Source organism: Dasypus novemcinctus, chromosome 11 (assembly GCF_030445035.2).
Source record: "Dasypus novemcinctus isolate mDasNov1 chromosome 11, mDasNov1.1.hap2, whole genome shotgun sequence".
Lineage (NCBI taxonomy): Eukaryota > Metazoa > Chordata > Mammalia > Cingulata > Dasypodidae > Dasypus > Dasypus novemcinctus.
Genome location: NC_080683.1, coordinates 61080589 through 61098677, shown reverse-complemented (window position 1 = coordinate 61098677; position 18089 = coordinate 61080589). Strand labels below are relative to the sequence as shown.

Below are 18089 nucleotides of genomic sequence, written 5' to 3'. Positions count from 1 at the left end.
AACTTGGGGAAAGGAGAGTAATGATATACCTGGAAGGATAAGACCATCTGTTGCAGCAAATGTGTAAGCACAAAAACCCCGGTACTGAATTAACAATTTATCAAAATTTGCTGTTGTTTCTGGGAAAAGCCATTCTAGTTTTCTGAAATCCACCAAATGGACTCTCTCTTCTAAAATGAAAGAGGACAAGAAAAGCTTTCAGTCAATGAGAAGGTTAAATGTCCTAAATAAAGTAGTCATAGTTCATTATAAGCATTAACTTTTCATGGTTTTGTAGATTTTGCTAAAAAAAAAATTGACAACCACAAAATTAGATTCTGGGGGAGGGCTAATCAAACAAAGACGTGTCATGACTTCAGTCACTGTCCAGGGTCATATAACTGAGCAAACTCAGAGGCAGAACTTAGCTGGTGAGTGAAAAAGAGCGAAGGGGCCATTTCAGAAAGGCAGGCTTTACTGCTGGGGGAGAAGCTGACTAAGGCATTTCAGGAAGGGTTATGTGGTGCTTCCTGCTGCTGCACGGTAAACAACCTAAAGGGGATAAGCAGAAGAGATCCGCTGCAACTAGAACAAGACACAACTAGATTAACTTCATTCAAGATATGTCATTCTTAATAATATACTATGTGGCAAAATGCTTTTAATTTGATGCTTATATGCTAGTATTATTGCTTTCTTTTTTTAAAGATTTATTTATTTATTTCTCTCTCCTTCCCCCTGACCCAGTTGTCTGTTCTCTGTGTCTATTTGCTGCGTGTTCTTCCTCTGCTTCTGTTGTTGTCAGCGGCATGGTAATCTGTGTTTCTTTTTGTTGCGTCATCTTGTTGTGTCAGCTCTCCGTGTGTGTGGAGCCATTCCTGGGCAGGCTGAACTTTCTTTCATGCTGGGTGGCTCTCCTTACGGGGCATACTCCTTGCGCGTTGGGCTCCCCTACACAGGGGACTCCCCTGCGTGGCACAACACTCCTTGCGCGCATCAGCACTGCGCATGGGCCAGCTCCACATGGGTCAAGGAGGTCTGGAGTTTGAACTGCAGACCTCCCATGTGGTAGACAGACGCCCTAACCACTGGGCAAGTCCACTTCCCCTATTATTGCTTATTAAAACAGATGAGAATGATCTGAGTAGAAAGAGTTAAGGAAATGTCTCTTAGAGACTCAATTTTGGTAATTAGGTATACAATTTTTGTTCTTTACATTTTAAAAAATTCTTCCTTGTATTGGTTGTTTTACCTATTTTCGTTTGACAAGCAAATTGACTAAATTTTTATACAAATAATAACATGTATTTGTGAAATATTGTTTACCAAGGTTTTTAACTTTGACAATCCTACCTTTGCTTCTGTGCCTGTCTCTATTCCCAAACAACAGACACCACAAATGACCTTGTGTCTACAATTAGAGGAAAATACATAGTTTGGAGAAAATAAACCTCCCATCTCTTTTTTTTTTTTCCCTCTGATATGCCTGAAAGCCTCAAACAGTGGTGTGATATGGCAGGTGTAAATTAAATTGTTTCAGGAGAGCATTAGGGCTCTTGACTCACTGGAGTAGTACACTTGACAGTGCCCTAGAGAAAAGAAAATTCTGAATATGGTGAGAAATGTCACACGTAAGTCTAAGAAGTTACAAATGAATATCTCTTGCCAATCTGATTTAGTTTAATAGCCATGGTTAGGGTTACATTAACTTTTCAATTTCATTAAATATTTTTATGGATATGTTGTTTTTATGAAATGACATTGAATAGTAAAAAAATTGAGCTGAAAGGGTATTTTTGAGTCTCTTATTTAACTTTCAGTTTTGAGTTACTTTAATAGTTTAAGAAATTATTGCTACATTTTTATTTTCCATTTTTATGAAAAAACAGAATTTGTAAAAGAAATTCAGAATTATTTACCTAATTGCATTTTCCAGAAAAACTTTTTTTAGGCAATAATTCAAGTCCCAACTTAAAGTTTGACATTTTTCATGAATTTTAAGTTGTCTTTAGCTAAGGTAGAAGAGACTAAGAAAATTAAAAAAGTTTATTGATAAAGACAGTCTTTCCATAAGAATCAATGCATCTCTTAAAGGGCATAAAATAATTTTATAAGGTTGAAATTTACTGATTTATAAATCCTCAACCTCAATCTGAGGTAGATATAGAGCAAATACCATTCCAAAGAAATGGTGCTTTGTTTGCAAAAAAATATAGAAAAGGATTAATATCCTTTTCTAAAACAAATCAAATTCTAAGGCTGCAATGGAAACAGAAAATCATTAAGAAAAATGTTAACAATAACATTAACACAGGACTGGAGTTGTCCTGGGTGGTACTTCAGGGACAGATGCTGGACATTGTATGCCCTGCCATGGCCCTCTGGGTGGACTGGGGGAGAGTGTAAACTACAATGTAAAGCATTATCCATGTGGTGCAGCAGTGCTCCAAAATGTATTCACCAAATGCAATGAATGTCCCACGATGATGAAAGGGGTTGTTGTGGGAGGAGTGGGGTGAGAGGGGTGGGGGATATATAGGGACTTCTTCTATTTTTTTATTGTTACATCAAAAAAATAAATAAAGAGAGGGAAAAAAGATATGCAAAAAAAAATAACATTAGCTATGGTATTGCTGGATGGTAAGATATTCAATATACATATTTTCTGTGTTTTCCACATTTTCTATAATGAACGTTAATACTCTTATAATCAGAAAGTTTTTAATGCTTTATTAGGAAACTATAACATGATCATTTTCAAACAACAAGGAATAAAAAAGATTTTATTCCAGAGGTTATTTTGAAAAGAAGAGGAAATAATAGATGATTTCCATTACCTATGTGTTCTTTCAATCTGCACACATCAGTTTTCACAGTCAACCCATCAAGAAGCTCTTGCAGTACTTTCTCAGGAAAGAGTAGATCATGAGCACCCAGGAATGGCTCAAGGTGAGTTGTTAAATTACTGAGGACACTAAGCAAAACCGTTTCATCCTGAAAGCTAGTCCAAAGACTAGAAAGTGCTATGAAGATGGGCTAAGAAAGGGAAAGAAAATGTTCAAATTTTAACTGTCTAATAAAATTATAAATTATTGTTCCTTTAAAAATAAATATAAATTATAATTTATAAAGAAATGAATTCTTCCTTAAGTCAAATGAAAATCCTATGTGGTTAGGCCATAGACTCTAGACATAAATTGGGCTCATAAGCTATGAGAAAATAAACTTGTATTTTATTTTGAAGCATTTTATTTTGGTATAATTGATATACAGTTAATTTACTAAAAAAAGCCAAACAACTAAGAAAGATATATGGAAGCTTCACCTCAAAAAATCAAGGCATAAATACTTTCCTTTTTTTAAAGGCTAAATACGACTCATTATAACTAGATTTATCTGGTCAGTGATGATTCAAAGGAACCCGGAAAGTCTAGAGTTAGATATTGGAACATATCTTGTGAGCTGCAAGTTAAAGGTTTAGGTCAATGAGAAAGAATGTTTTATAGTCATACTAAAGGTAATTGACTTATAAAACAAACAAATTAAAAAATCAGTTGGGAGAAGCAGACATGGCTCAATGGTTAGAGCACATGTCTACCAGATGGAGGGTCCAGGGTTCAGTCCCCAGGGCCTCCTGGTAAGCTGGCCGACACACAGTGCTGCCATATGCAAGGAGTGCCATGCCACACAGAGGCATCCCCGCATAGGGGTGCCCCATGCGCAAAGAGTACGCCCCACAAGGACAGCTGCCCCACATGAAAAAAGTGCAGTCTTTCCAGGAGTGGCGCTGCACACACGGAGAACTGATGCAGCAAGATGATACAACAATAAAGAGATGCATTTTCCCAGTGCCACCAGATAATGCAAGCGGATGCAGAAGAACACATAGTGAACGGACACAGAAAACAGACCATGGGGGTAAGGGGAGAGAAATAAAATAAATCTTAAAAAAAAAAATCAGTTGGGCTTCACCTACAAGTGAAACAGCTTAGCATTTTGTTTTTTGTTATTTAAAAAGAAATATTGAGACTGACTGCAGAAAGTCACCAGAGCCTCAAATGCTCTATAAAATACTATGTGTATATATTATACCTCTTGGTCCAAATAGAAGCTTCCAGGTTTGCCTATAAAATAGTGCATATCAGAGGTTCTGAAATCTTTTTTGTTCCACAGACCCCTTTGCCAATTAGGTGAAAAGCACAGACCCCTTATTAAGTCCACACTATACTGTGCATTACTTAGTAAGTATATCATACCTGTACTGACATGTCCTCACGAGAATGTTTTTTGAATTTCAATTCAAACCCATGGACCCCTTGTTAAGAACCCATGGTGTAGATAATCAAAAAGTCAGAAATAAGTCCAGGCCTGGAAGGTGATCATTATTTGTCTTTTCAACACTACACTCTGGATTATTTCTGTTGCCATGACCAATGCTGATATTATAGTTATCATACTATATGTTCTCATTTCCTTTCATAGCACTTGCATATGAAGGTAAATCCTTATAACATTCTAGTACTACAAAATAACCATAAGAAGAAGATCAACATACATAAAACAAATGTTATATTTTTAGTAATTAAATATAACGATTTCTGATACAGTTTTCTAGTCTCAAAAAGTAAATTCACCCTTCAGGTGACAAATACTTACAAAGACTTGTGATGTTGGGACAGCTATCTTTGATTTTACTGTCATTTTTAATTGTTCCAGTTGGGCTCCTAACTGCTTGGTCATCATTTCGACTTCTCGGGCACAAGTAATTATATCTGACTGTGAAGACAAGATGTAATTTGCTTTAGGATTTTTATAATTTCATTATAAAAATTCCATGTGGTTTAAGCCCTACCCACTCCCTACATTCCCTGAGGATGTGTCAGCAGGGAGGACTCTGTTCTTCTGTTTCCCCAACATCTAGTATGGTAATGGCACATGGAAGGGGCTCTAAAAATATTAGTTGGTGGATGAATGACTTGAAATATAATGGCTCTATTTTTCTCAAATTTATACATTCTTTGATATTGAACATAATTGTATTCCTAAAAAGTGGTCTCTATGATACAGCTTTGTATAGCTGTTCATTTTGCCATTCCCCAACGATATAGTAAATGAGGTGTTCCTCAGAAGATTATTTTGATACCAAGATTCAATAAATTACATTCAAGAATGCAGAAAATTTTTAAATTGTAGCACTGAAAAATATTTTCTGATACAATAATAGTAATCTGAAAAAAATCGCAAAATACTGAATTTGAAATATTTATTAACATCCTGTGTCATAAGCACCATATTAAATATTATACATACCATATATGGAAACCTCTTATATTTTTTGAATGTAACATTTGAAAAAAAATAAAAATAAAGAGATCATAGAACCAAAAAAAAAAAATACTATGCATACCAAAAGAAGTAAAAATAAGGAACCACAGCTTAGAAAGAGTAAGTAAATTGCCTAAGGATATACAGCTAATAAAAGGTAGAATCCTGGTTCTACCCCAGACCATCTGAGCCCAGAGCTCAACTCTTAACCATTACACTGGACTGCCTCAGATGTGATCAGAAACGAGTTTATCAGTACAATGTAAAAGAGTGACATTTATTTGAAGAGGGGAAAAAAATGCATTTGAAATCTCAGATATCTGTAGATTAATGATATGCTGTCCTTTGATTATTTTTAAAGACAAAAATAATTGCCTCATGTGAAATATCAAATATCATTGTATTTCAACTAACAAAATTGTTTTATTTCACAAATGTAATATACAACATGTTTTAATACTACCCAAACTACTGTGTAAGCATTCCCCTTCTTCTTGCTTCTTTCTTTCATATAATATTGTCTATCTATATTTGGGTTAATAAGTCTCTTGCCCACCTCACAGAGTTTTTCTCACTTGTTTATTAGTTTTGTTTTAGGAATCAAATATGAAAATGCAGTCTTTAAACTCATTTTATGCTTATACAACAGCAACAAGAAACAGAAATAAATCTGCACATATGCTCCAAAGTAACAGATGCACTTGACATAAAACACTTTTTAAAACCAGTAATTTGCAGGCTCCATTCATAGAATAGGCATACAGAACTTCTTGATTTTTCCTGATAATGTCCTAGAACAATAGCACTGCATACATTTAACAAAAAGAATTTGTTCACAGCCATGTAGAATATTTAGTTGTAAAATTACTTGTGTAGGGTATGCAATCACTTAAAAAAATTTTCACATGCTGCTGCTTCTTGCTCACTCTCTCTTTTTTTAAATGTGTAACTTCTCCATACTTTCTTCCATAGACAATTTTCAACAAATCTAAAATAGGCACAGATTCCATCTAGCTGTATTTTTACATGCATTATCAGGAAATACCATAAAGTCCTGTTTGCCTACTCTATGAATGGGTCTTGCACATATACCTTGGGGGAAAGATGTCTACAAATTCTTTACTCATAGGTTTTAAGAACTGTCATGTACTAAAATGTTTTACTTGCACAGTAACAATAGAGGCTTCTCTTTTGTGTCTGACTTGTACCTGAAAAGCCCATAGAGGATGGAATCCAATCTCAGGTAAAACAGTCAACAAGTCTGTGATCACCCCTCATTTTTCTTTTCCAGAATATTTGAATTTGCTCACTGAAGCAAATAAAGGCCTTATCAAAATAAAATAAAACAATACACTATCTTCCCAGGCTCTAATTGAATTTAATTTGTTACATAAATTGAACGTATCATTGACAAGAGATAATTTTTAAAAATCGAAATAAATACTGAAAAATTTTATTAATGCATGTTCAAATAATGTGACTTTTAAAAAGAATATTCACAGATTTCAAGAAGAGGAAATGTTTCAGTAAACATAAACTAAATGACAATCTATAAACTAGAGAGAATACTAATTAAACTAATAGTCATTCTGTGATAATCAAACTTAACTAAAACAAATGTACATTGATGGGAAGAATTAGATAGTTAAAAACAAGGCAAGAATAAATACTAATTAAACAGCAGAAAGTCAGGAGGCTAAGGGAACTCACCCTAGCCCTGACTGACACTGGTATGAAATAGCCATCAAGAGGACTGAGATTAGAAAGTTAATCTTCTCAATAACATGGACAGCAAGGGACTTGGAAATGGGATATCATCTAAAAATTTAAGAGCTCTTCAGTTGTGCCCCTAACTACTGAAACCAGAGCTGCTCTGCCAAGGTACTAAAATGTTGATGGTAATCATCATCATCATCATCATGATCATGTATTTATTGAGCTCTTTACTTCATGCCAGGCACTGTTCTACCTGTTTTACAAAGTAGAAACTATTAATAATCCCATGATACAGATGAGGAAAGCAAGGCACAGGTAAGTTAAGCAACTTCCTCAAGGACACAAATTTAGTAAGTGGCAAAGTCAGGATTAGAACCCATGAAGTCTGGTTGCGGAGTCCCCACCCATCACTTCTACACTCTACTCACTGACCCTCTAGCACTGAAAGATGAGAGAGATGAGAACTCCAAGGAGAATTCAAGACTTTAAGTGAGTTGGTTGAATACAATTCAAGATGGAAAGCTGCAAGAAGATACTATATAATGAACAATGTTCTCAACAACATTTTTAGAGTATGTGTAAGTTTTCCATGGCACTTGCTTATAACATTTATCCCAAAAATCAATGACCCCTCAAAATGTGAGGGGTCTGACACTATCCGTGTGTTGATTTAAGACAGCCTTTGGAAAAGGTTCCCCTTAAAATTGGCTAATTCCACTTGCTTGGGACTCTGGAGGATAACAGGTGCAGGAGAAGGACTCTACAAACACTGAACTGAAGAAAAAAAGAAAGAAAATCCAATATCAGATAGGAGATTTTCTTTCTGGTGCTGCCAGTCTGGACCCATCCCCCTCACTCAGTCCCACAGAGCTCAGGATTCACAGAGGCAGGACAGCCTAGACCCTTCTTGCTGCAAATGCAGACTATAAAAACCACTAATAGCACCAATTGAAAATGCCATGCATATCCAGATATAGGGACCCAAGTTTGCAGAGACACAGGATGAAATACAAGCCAATGAAGTGTGTGCACACAAAGGGGCAACCAGGGGGACGAGAATAAGGAATAGCTGAGAAAATCTAACAGTTAAACACTGGCTATTATAAATGTAAAAAATACATTGGACCAAATATCAAAGAAGAGCCTTACCACAAAACCAATCAACCAAAAACTCTAGACAAGTAGACAAGAATAAGAAACTGACCTTCAGAGTTAACACATCAAGATCATCCGATGCCCAGATGTTAGCAAAAAATTACATGCCATAATAAGAAATGGTAGAATATGGTTCAGTCAAGGCAGCAAATAAAATTTCAAAAGATACAAAGAATTTAGAACAACTAATCAAAGAAGTTCAAACAATTTAAGGAGATGAAGGAAAATATGGATGTGGATCTAAAGGATATTAAGAAGACAATGTGTGAGCATAAAGAAGAATTCAAAGTTTAAAAAGACACAGAAGAGACATTATGGGATGAAAGGCACACTAATGGAGATTAAAAATACACTAGAGGCATACAACAGCAAATTTGAAAAGGCAGAAGAAAGAAACTGTGAACTGGAAGATGGACTATTTAAATCATACACTCAGAAAAACAGAGAAAAGAATAGAAAAAATTAAGCAGGTCTCAGGATGTAGCTGTCAGAATAAAGCACATAAACATAGGTATCAAGGGTGTCCCAGAAGGAGAAGAGAAGGGAAAGGGGATAGAAAGAATATTTGAGGAATTAATGGCCCCAAATTTCCCTGTTTTTATGAAAGGCATAAATATACATATCCAAGAAGCTCAACGTACTCCAAACAGAATAAATTCTAATAGATCTACTAAGACACATATTAATAAAAATGTCAAATGCCAAGATAAAGAGAGAACTCCAAAAGCAGCTAGAGAAAAAAGATTCATCTTATACAACTGATGCCCAGTAAGATTAAGTGCTGATTTCTCATCAGAAACCATGAAGAGGTTGTGGAGATGGCTCAAGTGACTGAGCACCTCTCTCCAACATGGGAGGCCCGAGGTTCAGTTCCTGGTGCCTCCTAAAGAGAAGATGAGCAGACACAGAGAGCACACAGTGAATGGACACAGAGTGCAGATAGCAAGTATAAACAACAAGAGGGGTAGAGGAATAAATAAAAATAAATATTTAGAAACCATGGAGGCCAGAAGGCAGGGGTATGACATATTTAAAGTACTGAAAGATAAAAACTTCCAGTCAAAATTTCTTTATCCATCAAAACAATCCTTTATAAATCATGAAGAGTTTAAAATATTCACAGATAAACAGAAACTGAGAGCGTTTGGCAACAAAAGGCTGGCCCTACAAGATGTACTAAAGGGAGTTCTTCAAGTTAAAAGGAAAAGACAGGAGAGAGTGGCTTGGAGTAGTGTAAAGAAGTGAATGTTTTCAGTAAGGGTAACCAAAAGGGTAAACTCTACTCTTTCATTTCTGTAAGAATCAGAATACAATTGAAGAAAAAAAGAAGGCATATTTCCTGATAACAGATATGCAAAATAAAAAGACATAATAACAAAACAAACATAAATAGGGGAAACAGGGATATAGGAGCAGAGAACACATTTGCTTTTGAAGCTAAGTTGGTATGTTTTCAAGTTAGTAGGTTCTAAGTGTATGTCACATAATACAAATCCCAGGATAACCACAAAGAAAGTATTTTAAAAATATACAGAAACATAAATAAGAAAAGGCCCAGTCAAATATAACACAAAAGATCAACTATACAGAAAAGGAGGTTGCAATAAAGGAAAAGAGATATGAGAAAAAGGCATGACATTTAAAAACCAAAGAACAAAATGGTTGAAGTAAATACCGAAGTAATTACACTGAATATTAGTGAATTGAACTCCCCAATCAAAAGGTACCTATTAGCAGAATGGATAACAAAGCAATATGAAACTATACATTGTATCCAAGAGACTCACCTTAAACCTAAAGACACAAATAAGTTGAAAGTGAAAGGTTGGGAACAGATATTCTATGCAATTAGTAACCGAAAAGGAGTGGGGGTAGCTATACTATTATCAGACAAAATAGACATTAAGTCAAGAGATGTTATAATAGACCAAGAAGGACATTAAATATTAATAAAAGGGGCAATCTACCAAGAAGAAATAATAATGAAAAATATTCATATTCATGGACCTAACCATGGATCCTCAAAATACATGAGGCAAAAACTGGCAAAACTGAAGGAAGAAATAAACACCTCTACAATAACAGCTGGAGACTTCAATACACCACTTTCATTCATAGGTAGAACATCTAGACAGATCAATAAGGAAACAGAACGTGAAATATATGATAACTGTACTAGATCTAACAGACATATACTCAACATTGCACCTCCAAACAGAAGGATATACATTCTTCTCAAGTACACATGTACTGTTCTCCAGGATAAACCACATGGTAGGTCACAAAACAAGCCTCAATAAATTTTAAAAGACTGAAATTATATTATACAAAGCATCTTCTCTGATTATAATGGAATGAAACTGGAAACCAACAAAGAGAGAACAGGAAAACCCACAATTATAGGAGGTTAAATAAATGCGCTCTTAAACAATCAGTAGATCAAAGAAGAAATTACAAGAAAGAAATTAGTAAATATCTTGAAACTAATGAATATGAGAACACAACATATCAAAATTTATGCAATGCAGTGAAAGCAGTACTGAGAGGGAGATTTATAACCCTCAATGTGTACATTAAAAAGGAAGAAAGAGCTAAAATAAAAAACCTAACTTCAGGGACAGCTTGTGCTACATGGCAGTACCTAACCCAGAGGTACCTAAACCACCTGTTTGGGGGCTTCAGGAGACCAGAACAGCATCCTGCAGCATCCTTGAAAGAACAGAAGGAAGAGACTGCTCACCTGCAGAGAAGATTCCTTAGTCAAGAACCTAGACAAAATCTAGCAACACTTGGGCAATGCAGGCAGCTTGAGCCTCCACAGCCTACAGCACCAACTACATCCTTGGCTTCTACTATGCAAGTAGCAAGGGAGAAAGGACAAGAAAGCTTTAAACTAAAGAGAGAAACTGCACCCAGAATAAATACATATAGTAAGCCAGATGCCAACACACCAACAAAAAATTACAATCCATACCAAAAAACAGGAAGATATGGCCTAGAGGAACAAGATAAGCCTCCAGATGACAGGAGTTAAGACAACTAATTATAGATGTTCTAACAAATTTCCTTAATAAATTCAATGAGATGGCTAAAGAGGTTAAGGATATTAAGAAGACCCTGGATGAGCACAAAGAAGAATTTGAAAGCATATATAGAAAAAAAGCAGATCTTCTGGGAATGAAAGGAGCAATAAATGAAATTAAAAATACACTGGAATCATATAATAACAGATTTGAGGAGGTAGAAGAAAGGATTGGTAAGCTTGAGGAAGTGGACTCTGAAAGCGAACATACAAAAGAACTGATGAAGAAAAGAATGGAAAGAATTGAATAAGGTCTCAGGAAACTAAACAACAGCAAGAGACATGCAAATATATGTGTCATGGGTGTTCCAGAAGGAGAAGAGAAGGGAAAGGGGGTAGAAGGAATATTTGAAGATTTAATGGTAGAAATTTTCCCAACCTTATTGAAGGACATGGATATCCATGTCCAAGAAGCACAATGTACTCCCATCTGAATAAACCAGAATAGACCAACTCTGAGACACATACTAATCATAATTTCAAATGTCAAAGCCAAAGAGAGAATTCTGAGAACACCAAGAGAAAAGCAATGCTTAACATATAACTGGGATACCCAATAAGATTAAGTGCCAATTTCTCATCAGAGACCATGAAGCCAAGAAGACAGTGATATATTTAAGATACTACAAGAGAAAAACTTCCAGCTGAGAATCTTATATCTGGCAAGACTGTCTTTCAAAAATGAGGGTGAGTTTAGAATATTCACATAATACTGATGAACATACATAAACAGAAACTGAGAGAGATTGTAACCAAGAGACTGGCTTTTCAGGAAATACTAAAGGGTGTACTAGACAGCCTTTAAGAAAAGACAGCGGCGGCGGACTTGGCCCAGTGGTTAGGGCGTCCGTCTACCACATGGGAGGTCTGTGGTTCAAACCCCAGGGCTCCTTGACCCGTGTGGAGCTGGCCCATGCGCAGTACTGATGCGTGCAAGGAGTGCCCTGCCACAGAGGGGTGTCCCCCGCATAGGGGAGCCCCACGTGCAAGGAGTGTGCCCCATAAGGAGAGCTGCCCAGCGCGAAGGAAAGTGCAGCCTGCCTAAGAATGGTGTCTCCCACACGGACAGCTGACGCAGCAAGATGACGCAACAAAAAGAAACACAGATACCCGTGCCACTGACAACAGAAGCAGACAAAAAAGACGCAGCGAATAGACACAGAGAACAGACAACGGGGGGGGGGGGGAGGGGAGGTAGAGAAATAAATAAATCTTTAAAAAATTTAAAAAAAAATAAAACAAACGAGGGCTCTACAGCTTAGAAAATAGTTTTAAAACCATACTGCATAGTATTTTCCAATTCCTTGGGGCAATTGTTTGGCTTACATCTATAAACATCAGAAATAAAAATCTTTTCTACCATTTTTACCTAGGTCACAAAAAGAAAAATAATTATACAAAATTGGGAGTTCTAAGTACCTTCAAAACGATGTGTAGGCACTTGTTCCAAATTAAACAATGCTAGTTTTACTTACATACACACAAATACCACTGCTTAACTACAGCATCCTAACAGCTATACTACTGAATTCCAAAGAAAATTAACAAATATAAAATCAATTTCTAGCAATATATTTTCATTAAAATCAAAATCCAACTTTGCCATTTCTATTTTAGCCCCTGGCTCTACAGATCCAATGTAAATTGAGCAGTTCCCTCCTTAATGAGTGAGATGGTTTTACCTTTTATTTTAATCCCATAATATATAGAGGTTCCATTGTATTAAAAAGACCAAATATCATGAGATTAACTCACCAAAATGATCTGAAGGAAAATCTCATATTGTCGCAGGTTATATAGTGCTTCTTTTAACATACAAGGCTGAAGTTCTTTACTCAGGAGTGGGTTCTGTACTGCTTTCTCAAGGATGGCTGTATACCGGTATGCCTGCTCCTGGGCTATCTGAAGTTGGGAATCAATGTGTTGAGTGGTGACTGGGATTGCTTCATGTAGAATAGATGGCACTGTTTTTAAAGGCATAAATAATGAGAGTGACATGAAGGCATATAAAAAGAATCAAGAAGAGAAAAAAACTCAAAAGTGTTCATATTTTAAGCATTAAGTTCAATCAGCTTTTCTCCCAATCAAATTAATAATAATGAGGCACATAGCCTATGAATCCCACAACATGAAGGAAAGAATACCAAAAACACCTGTCTAAATAGAAGATATGATCAGTAAAATTACTTTTGCCACTAAAATACAGAATCTCAATAAGAGGTAGATTTTAGTATTATTTGGCTATTAATTGCATGTTCCTGGAAAAGCCACTGATTCCTCCTTCTGTATATCTTCTTCTTCTTTTTTTATGTCTTCTTTTCTATTTGTAGAAAAGGAAAAAAATGTGCTACTTAAACCCCAGACACTGAAAAATAATACAACAGTCTAGTGAGGAAGGAAACTTTGTCAAGAATGTGAATTTGACATTTTAGAACAAATTTTAGGATGTTAAAAATTACCCTACTGCAACAGTGATTTGGTAAAAAATACACCTTGTCAATGGGTCTACATAAGTACCAAATTCATAAGGAACTTTTTTCCAGTGGTGGGTCCTTGATCAAGTATTTCTTTAGAACTTTCAGACTCCTAAAGAATGCATTAAGTATATCACAGGATAGTAGAGACTCCTGAATTTACAGATTCACAAATATTTTCTCTTAGACCTTTTTATTCTGTTATCTATACCAGCAACTGCTTTCATTTTAACAGCAATTTTACTTTTAAATCATTTGGTTTTACTTCTGAATATTTGACTTGGAGTGAAAAAAAATACAAAGCCATTGAATTGAGGAGTCTGGCCTCCAGGCAGGCCCCCTCCTTCCTTTTACTGATTCACTTTCCCATACTAGCTTCATGGCACATAAAATTTAAAATCTTCCCCAGCAAAATCAAAAATTGCTACACGTTAGGAATAATAGTTGTCCTTAACGAATAGTCAAAACTACAAATCTTTAATCTAAAAATGGTGTATTGTGTATCGTATTGCTCACTGTGCAAGTTAAATTTTAACCTAGATAAATTATGACAGATTTATAAAATTAACCTAATGGTATACCTACAATCATCAATGCCTTCTCCTCCCTTTCCACAGTCTCTGTTAAATAAACGAATTCCAGTAACAATCATGGTGAGTTCCTTCAGCTGGCATTCTTTGTCTTTTTTAGAAAGAGTTAGAAATGTCCCAAGCTCAGCCTGAGGAAAAACACTCTGCAGGGCAGCTAAAATAAACCACAAAAAGAAAACAAAATGGCAGAATAAGGATATCAGAAATTAAATTACAAGTTTTTTCTCTCCTTCAGCAGAAAGTTAAGGGATGACTCTTTACATTTCTGATACCTAATTACAGAACAGATAGCAAAATTATATATCAAAACTGGACTGCTGAAAATTATACCATTATTTTGGGTCCATTTTCAATAATTAAACATCCACCAATAATTTTTTGGCAATGGGCATTAAAACAGGCATTTCTAACTAGAGCTGAGTAGAAAAATCAATACTTTAATTATTAAGGAAGCCAGAAGAAGGCTAGAGATATCATCTACTTCTCATCTTAATGTATGAAAGTGGGAAAGTATTTCCTGAGGATAAAACAGTGTCCTCTTCTGATATCCATTTCAGGAGTAGACTCAACTCCTTTCATTAATATGAAATCTCCTCTGCCAGCTGTCTGCATACCCAATTAGCCTGGTACCCTAAATCATAGTGCCAATGTTTCTCTGAGGTGTGACAGATGCCTAGGTCTGTACAGCTCTCAGAAAATCAACCATACTTCACTTTTTAGAGGTGCTACTTCAGTTTTAGAATTGATACACAGTCTGGTGAGCTTTTACCTCTTATTTGTGCTGGCTTAATGTTGGTTTTGTTTTGCAGATAAAAAGGGATCTTCAAGCTTTAACACTTCTAATTTAACATATTTTAAAAATCAATGATCACATTTTTCACTTAGGGAACTGAAATTGTTTCTGTTTTACCTGTTGCCTCTCTGACAACCTTGATATCGGTAGGGGATCCAAGTCCAGAGCGCAGTAACACATAGCTGACAACCTTACGGTAGAGGCTTTCCAATTCTTCTCTACCACATGCTCTGTTATCTGTAATTTCTCTGCAGACAGAGCCTAATCTAGACTCTAGGACTCGATGATGTTCTTCAAGAAATTCCTCTAAAATTGGCAAAGGACAATGTTGCACGTAATTGATATTTAGAATTCTTGTCATAAAAAAAAATGAGGACCAGAGACACAAAGAAGACACACTAAAGAAATACATTTTCAGAGAGAGGCACATCAAGCAGGATTGAAAATGGACCTACATGCTGGTACCCAGATGGACAGAAGGACCCCTGAGAATCCCTGGCCCCACTATTTTATCCACGTGGGTGATTCCAGCATGAACATGATACCACAAGACCAAGTGGGTCAGAGTCTTTCATCCCAGATTGTGGGCCTCTTGATGAATAAAATGACCCAAGAATCTCCAGCCTGACCTTTTTGTCAACCTGCATGATTCCAGCATGAACATGATACCATAAAATCCAGTAGACCCCATAACCCTGATGAACAGAATGTCCCTTGAGACTCCCCAGTTGGACCCTCTAACCAATATGGGTGATTCAAGCAGGTACTTAGTACCTTAGGGTCAAGCCAATTCCCCAACATGGAGGAAGCATTACGATTGTACCTCATTCTCCCACAAACAGCATGAAGAGTTGGAGGGTCTGCTCAGCCAGATCATGTTTCCAGATGAAAATATCAAGAAGGAACTGGCTTTGAAAATCAACATAGAGGAGGCAAGAGTGAAGGTTTGGTTCAGGAACCGGCGATGTAAATTAAGGAAGCAGCAGCAACAACAGCAATTGCTAAAGAAATCAAGCCAGATCCTTCCAACCAAGGAGAATGTGCTCCCCTTACCCAGAGCAAACATAATCTTTATTCTTTTTTTTTTTTTTCCAGTGGTTTCACATTCCTACAGCTCCCTTCTACCTCAGCCATTAGTCACTTCAAATTGGGCATAGGATTCTATCTTCCCTGAGAATCCCACAAGTGACGCTCAAAAGCAAGATCCACAGTTGGAAAGGTTCATGGCCACAGTCCCTGCGTTTTGCTCTGATGCTTATAACACATTCCAAATCATGGAATTGTACAGTTTTTCTGATGAGAATGAGCCATTCAACTCTTCCTTTAGCTGTCTATATCAGTATATCTCACCTATAAGACCTCAGCCAGAAGGACAGAGTAACGCTCTCAGCGACTCTGCTAGTCTATCTGTCATCTCCAGAGCAAACTTGGTCCAATATGAGAAGCCAAGGCTTGGATGCCTAAAGCATAAGATACGTCTGGAATTCCAGTACCCCTTCAGTATGGTGGACTATGGATTTTTGTATCAGGGTACTAATAAATACCAGACCTTACAGAAATAGGGTCTTCCTAACTCTTGTTAAAAAAAAAAAGGACCAAAGAAAATCTGGCTTGGAAATGGTAATTCTATAGCACAAAAAAAAAGTATTTTCTTAAGATGTAATAATAAAAATAAAAATAAACCATGGCCAGCAAAAGGCCAGTGGGAAAGATTTATTACTCAGAGTGATTTAAATGACAAACTTTGTCAAACACATGAGACTTCAGACAACTCAAACAGTAAATATCAGAGAGGGCTAAAACCTCCCAATTAAACAGAAAATATGGAAGACAATTTATATAATATATATATTTATACTATATATAAGCACATATAGTATAAATACATATTAACATAACGGTGCACATGTCATACCTAAAATCTTGCTACAAAAGCAAATAAGAACCATTTGCAAATTAAAAACTCACAATTGTATCAATTCCCTGATTATTTTATTGCTTTAAAATTTCATCACTTAAAAAATAATTAAAAAATGAAAGAAAATAAATTTCATTATAAAGCAAAAAAAGGAAGATACATGATTTTATATATGTAGCAAATACACATATGTGATAGGGTAAAAAAGACAAAATCACCAAATAGGAAAATGACTGCATTACAGTGGGAGAGGAGGTAACCTATAAAGGAATTTATTTTCCTTTTGTTTCCAAAAATGCATCTTTAGATGCATTAATTAAATTATTTACATAATGAAATACATTCTATCTTAAATTTCCCATCACTCATTTCTTTTGGAGTCAGCTACATAATTGAGATAAGCGTACATAAGATAATATAATACAAACCAATACAGGAACAAAATTTAGAACTTTTAACTGGGCTATTTTAATTTCTAATTATTATGAATTAGTGTCATAAAGATTAAAACACAACTTGACAACATAATTATTACAGGCAGCATGAGAATTAACATTTAATACTCACAAAGCCCATTGCTGTTTTCCTCATTTAACCTTTCCAACATTATTATATTCCTCAAGGTTGGAAACATTTCAGAAGATTGACAAAAACATTTTTAAAAATTTTTATTGTCAACCAAATGAAACCCTCTTATCTAAAATATAATACAAAGACTTTTTTTAAAAATCATCAAAATAGGTAGAGATTGGGAAGTGGACTTGGCCCAGCGGTTAGGGTGTCCGTCTACCACATGGGAGGTCCGTAGTTCAAACCTCGGGCCTCCTTGACCCGTGTGGAGCTGGCCATGCGCAGTGCTGATGCGCGCAAGGCGTGCCTTGCCACGCAGGGGTGTCCCCCGCATAGGGGAGCCCCACGCGCAAGGAGTGCGCCCTGTAAGGAGAGCCGCCCAGTGGGAAAGAAAGTGCAGCCTGCCCAGGAATGGCGCTGCACACACAAAGAACTGACACAACAAGACAACGCAAGAAATAAAAAAGAAACACAGATTCCCATGTGG

At 36.1% G+C, this 18089-nt stretch overlaps 1 protein-coding gene across 7 annotated transcripts in view; it reads right to left on the bottom strand.

The window, feature by feature from the left end:
* Positions 1-18089, bottom strand: part of CFAP206 (cilia and flagella associated protein 206) — a 45788-nt gene that overhangs the window by 18589 nt on the left and 9110 nt on the right. For all 7 annotated transcript variants that reach the window (XR_011650092.1, XR_011650093.1, XM_004454495.4 and 4 more), the window contains 6 exons: positions 15232-15420; positions 14317-14475; positions 13013-13221; positions 4636-4755; positions 2817-3015; positions 30-170 (listed from right to left, as the gene is read on the bottom strand). Coding sequence is in view for 5 of the 7 variants with exons in the window: in XM_004454495.4 (XP_004454552.1) it covers positions 30-170; positions 2817-3015; positions 4636-4755; positions 13013-13221; positions 14317-14475; positions 15232-15420 (1017 nt within the window). In the remaining 2 variants the exon portion in view is untranslated. The remainder of the gene's footprint in view (positions 1-29; positions 171-2816; positions 3016-4635; positions 4756-13012; positions 13222-14316; positions 14476-15231; positions 15421-18089) is intronic.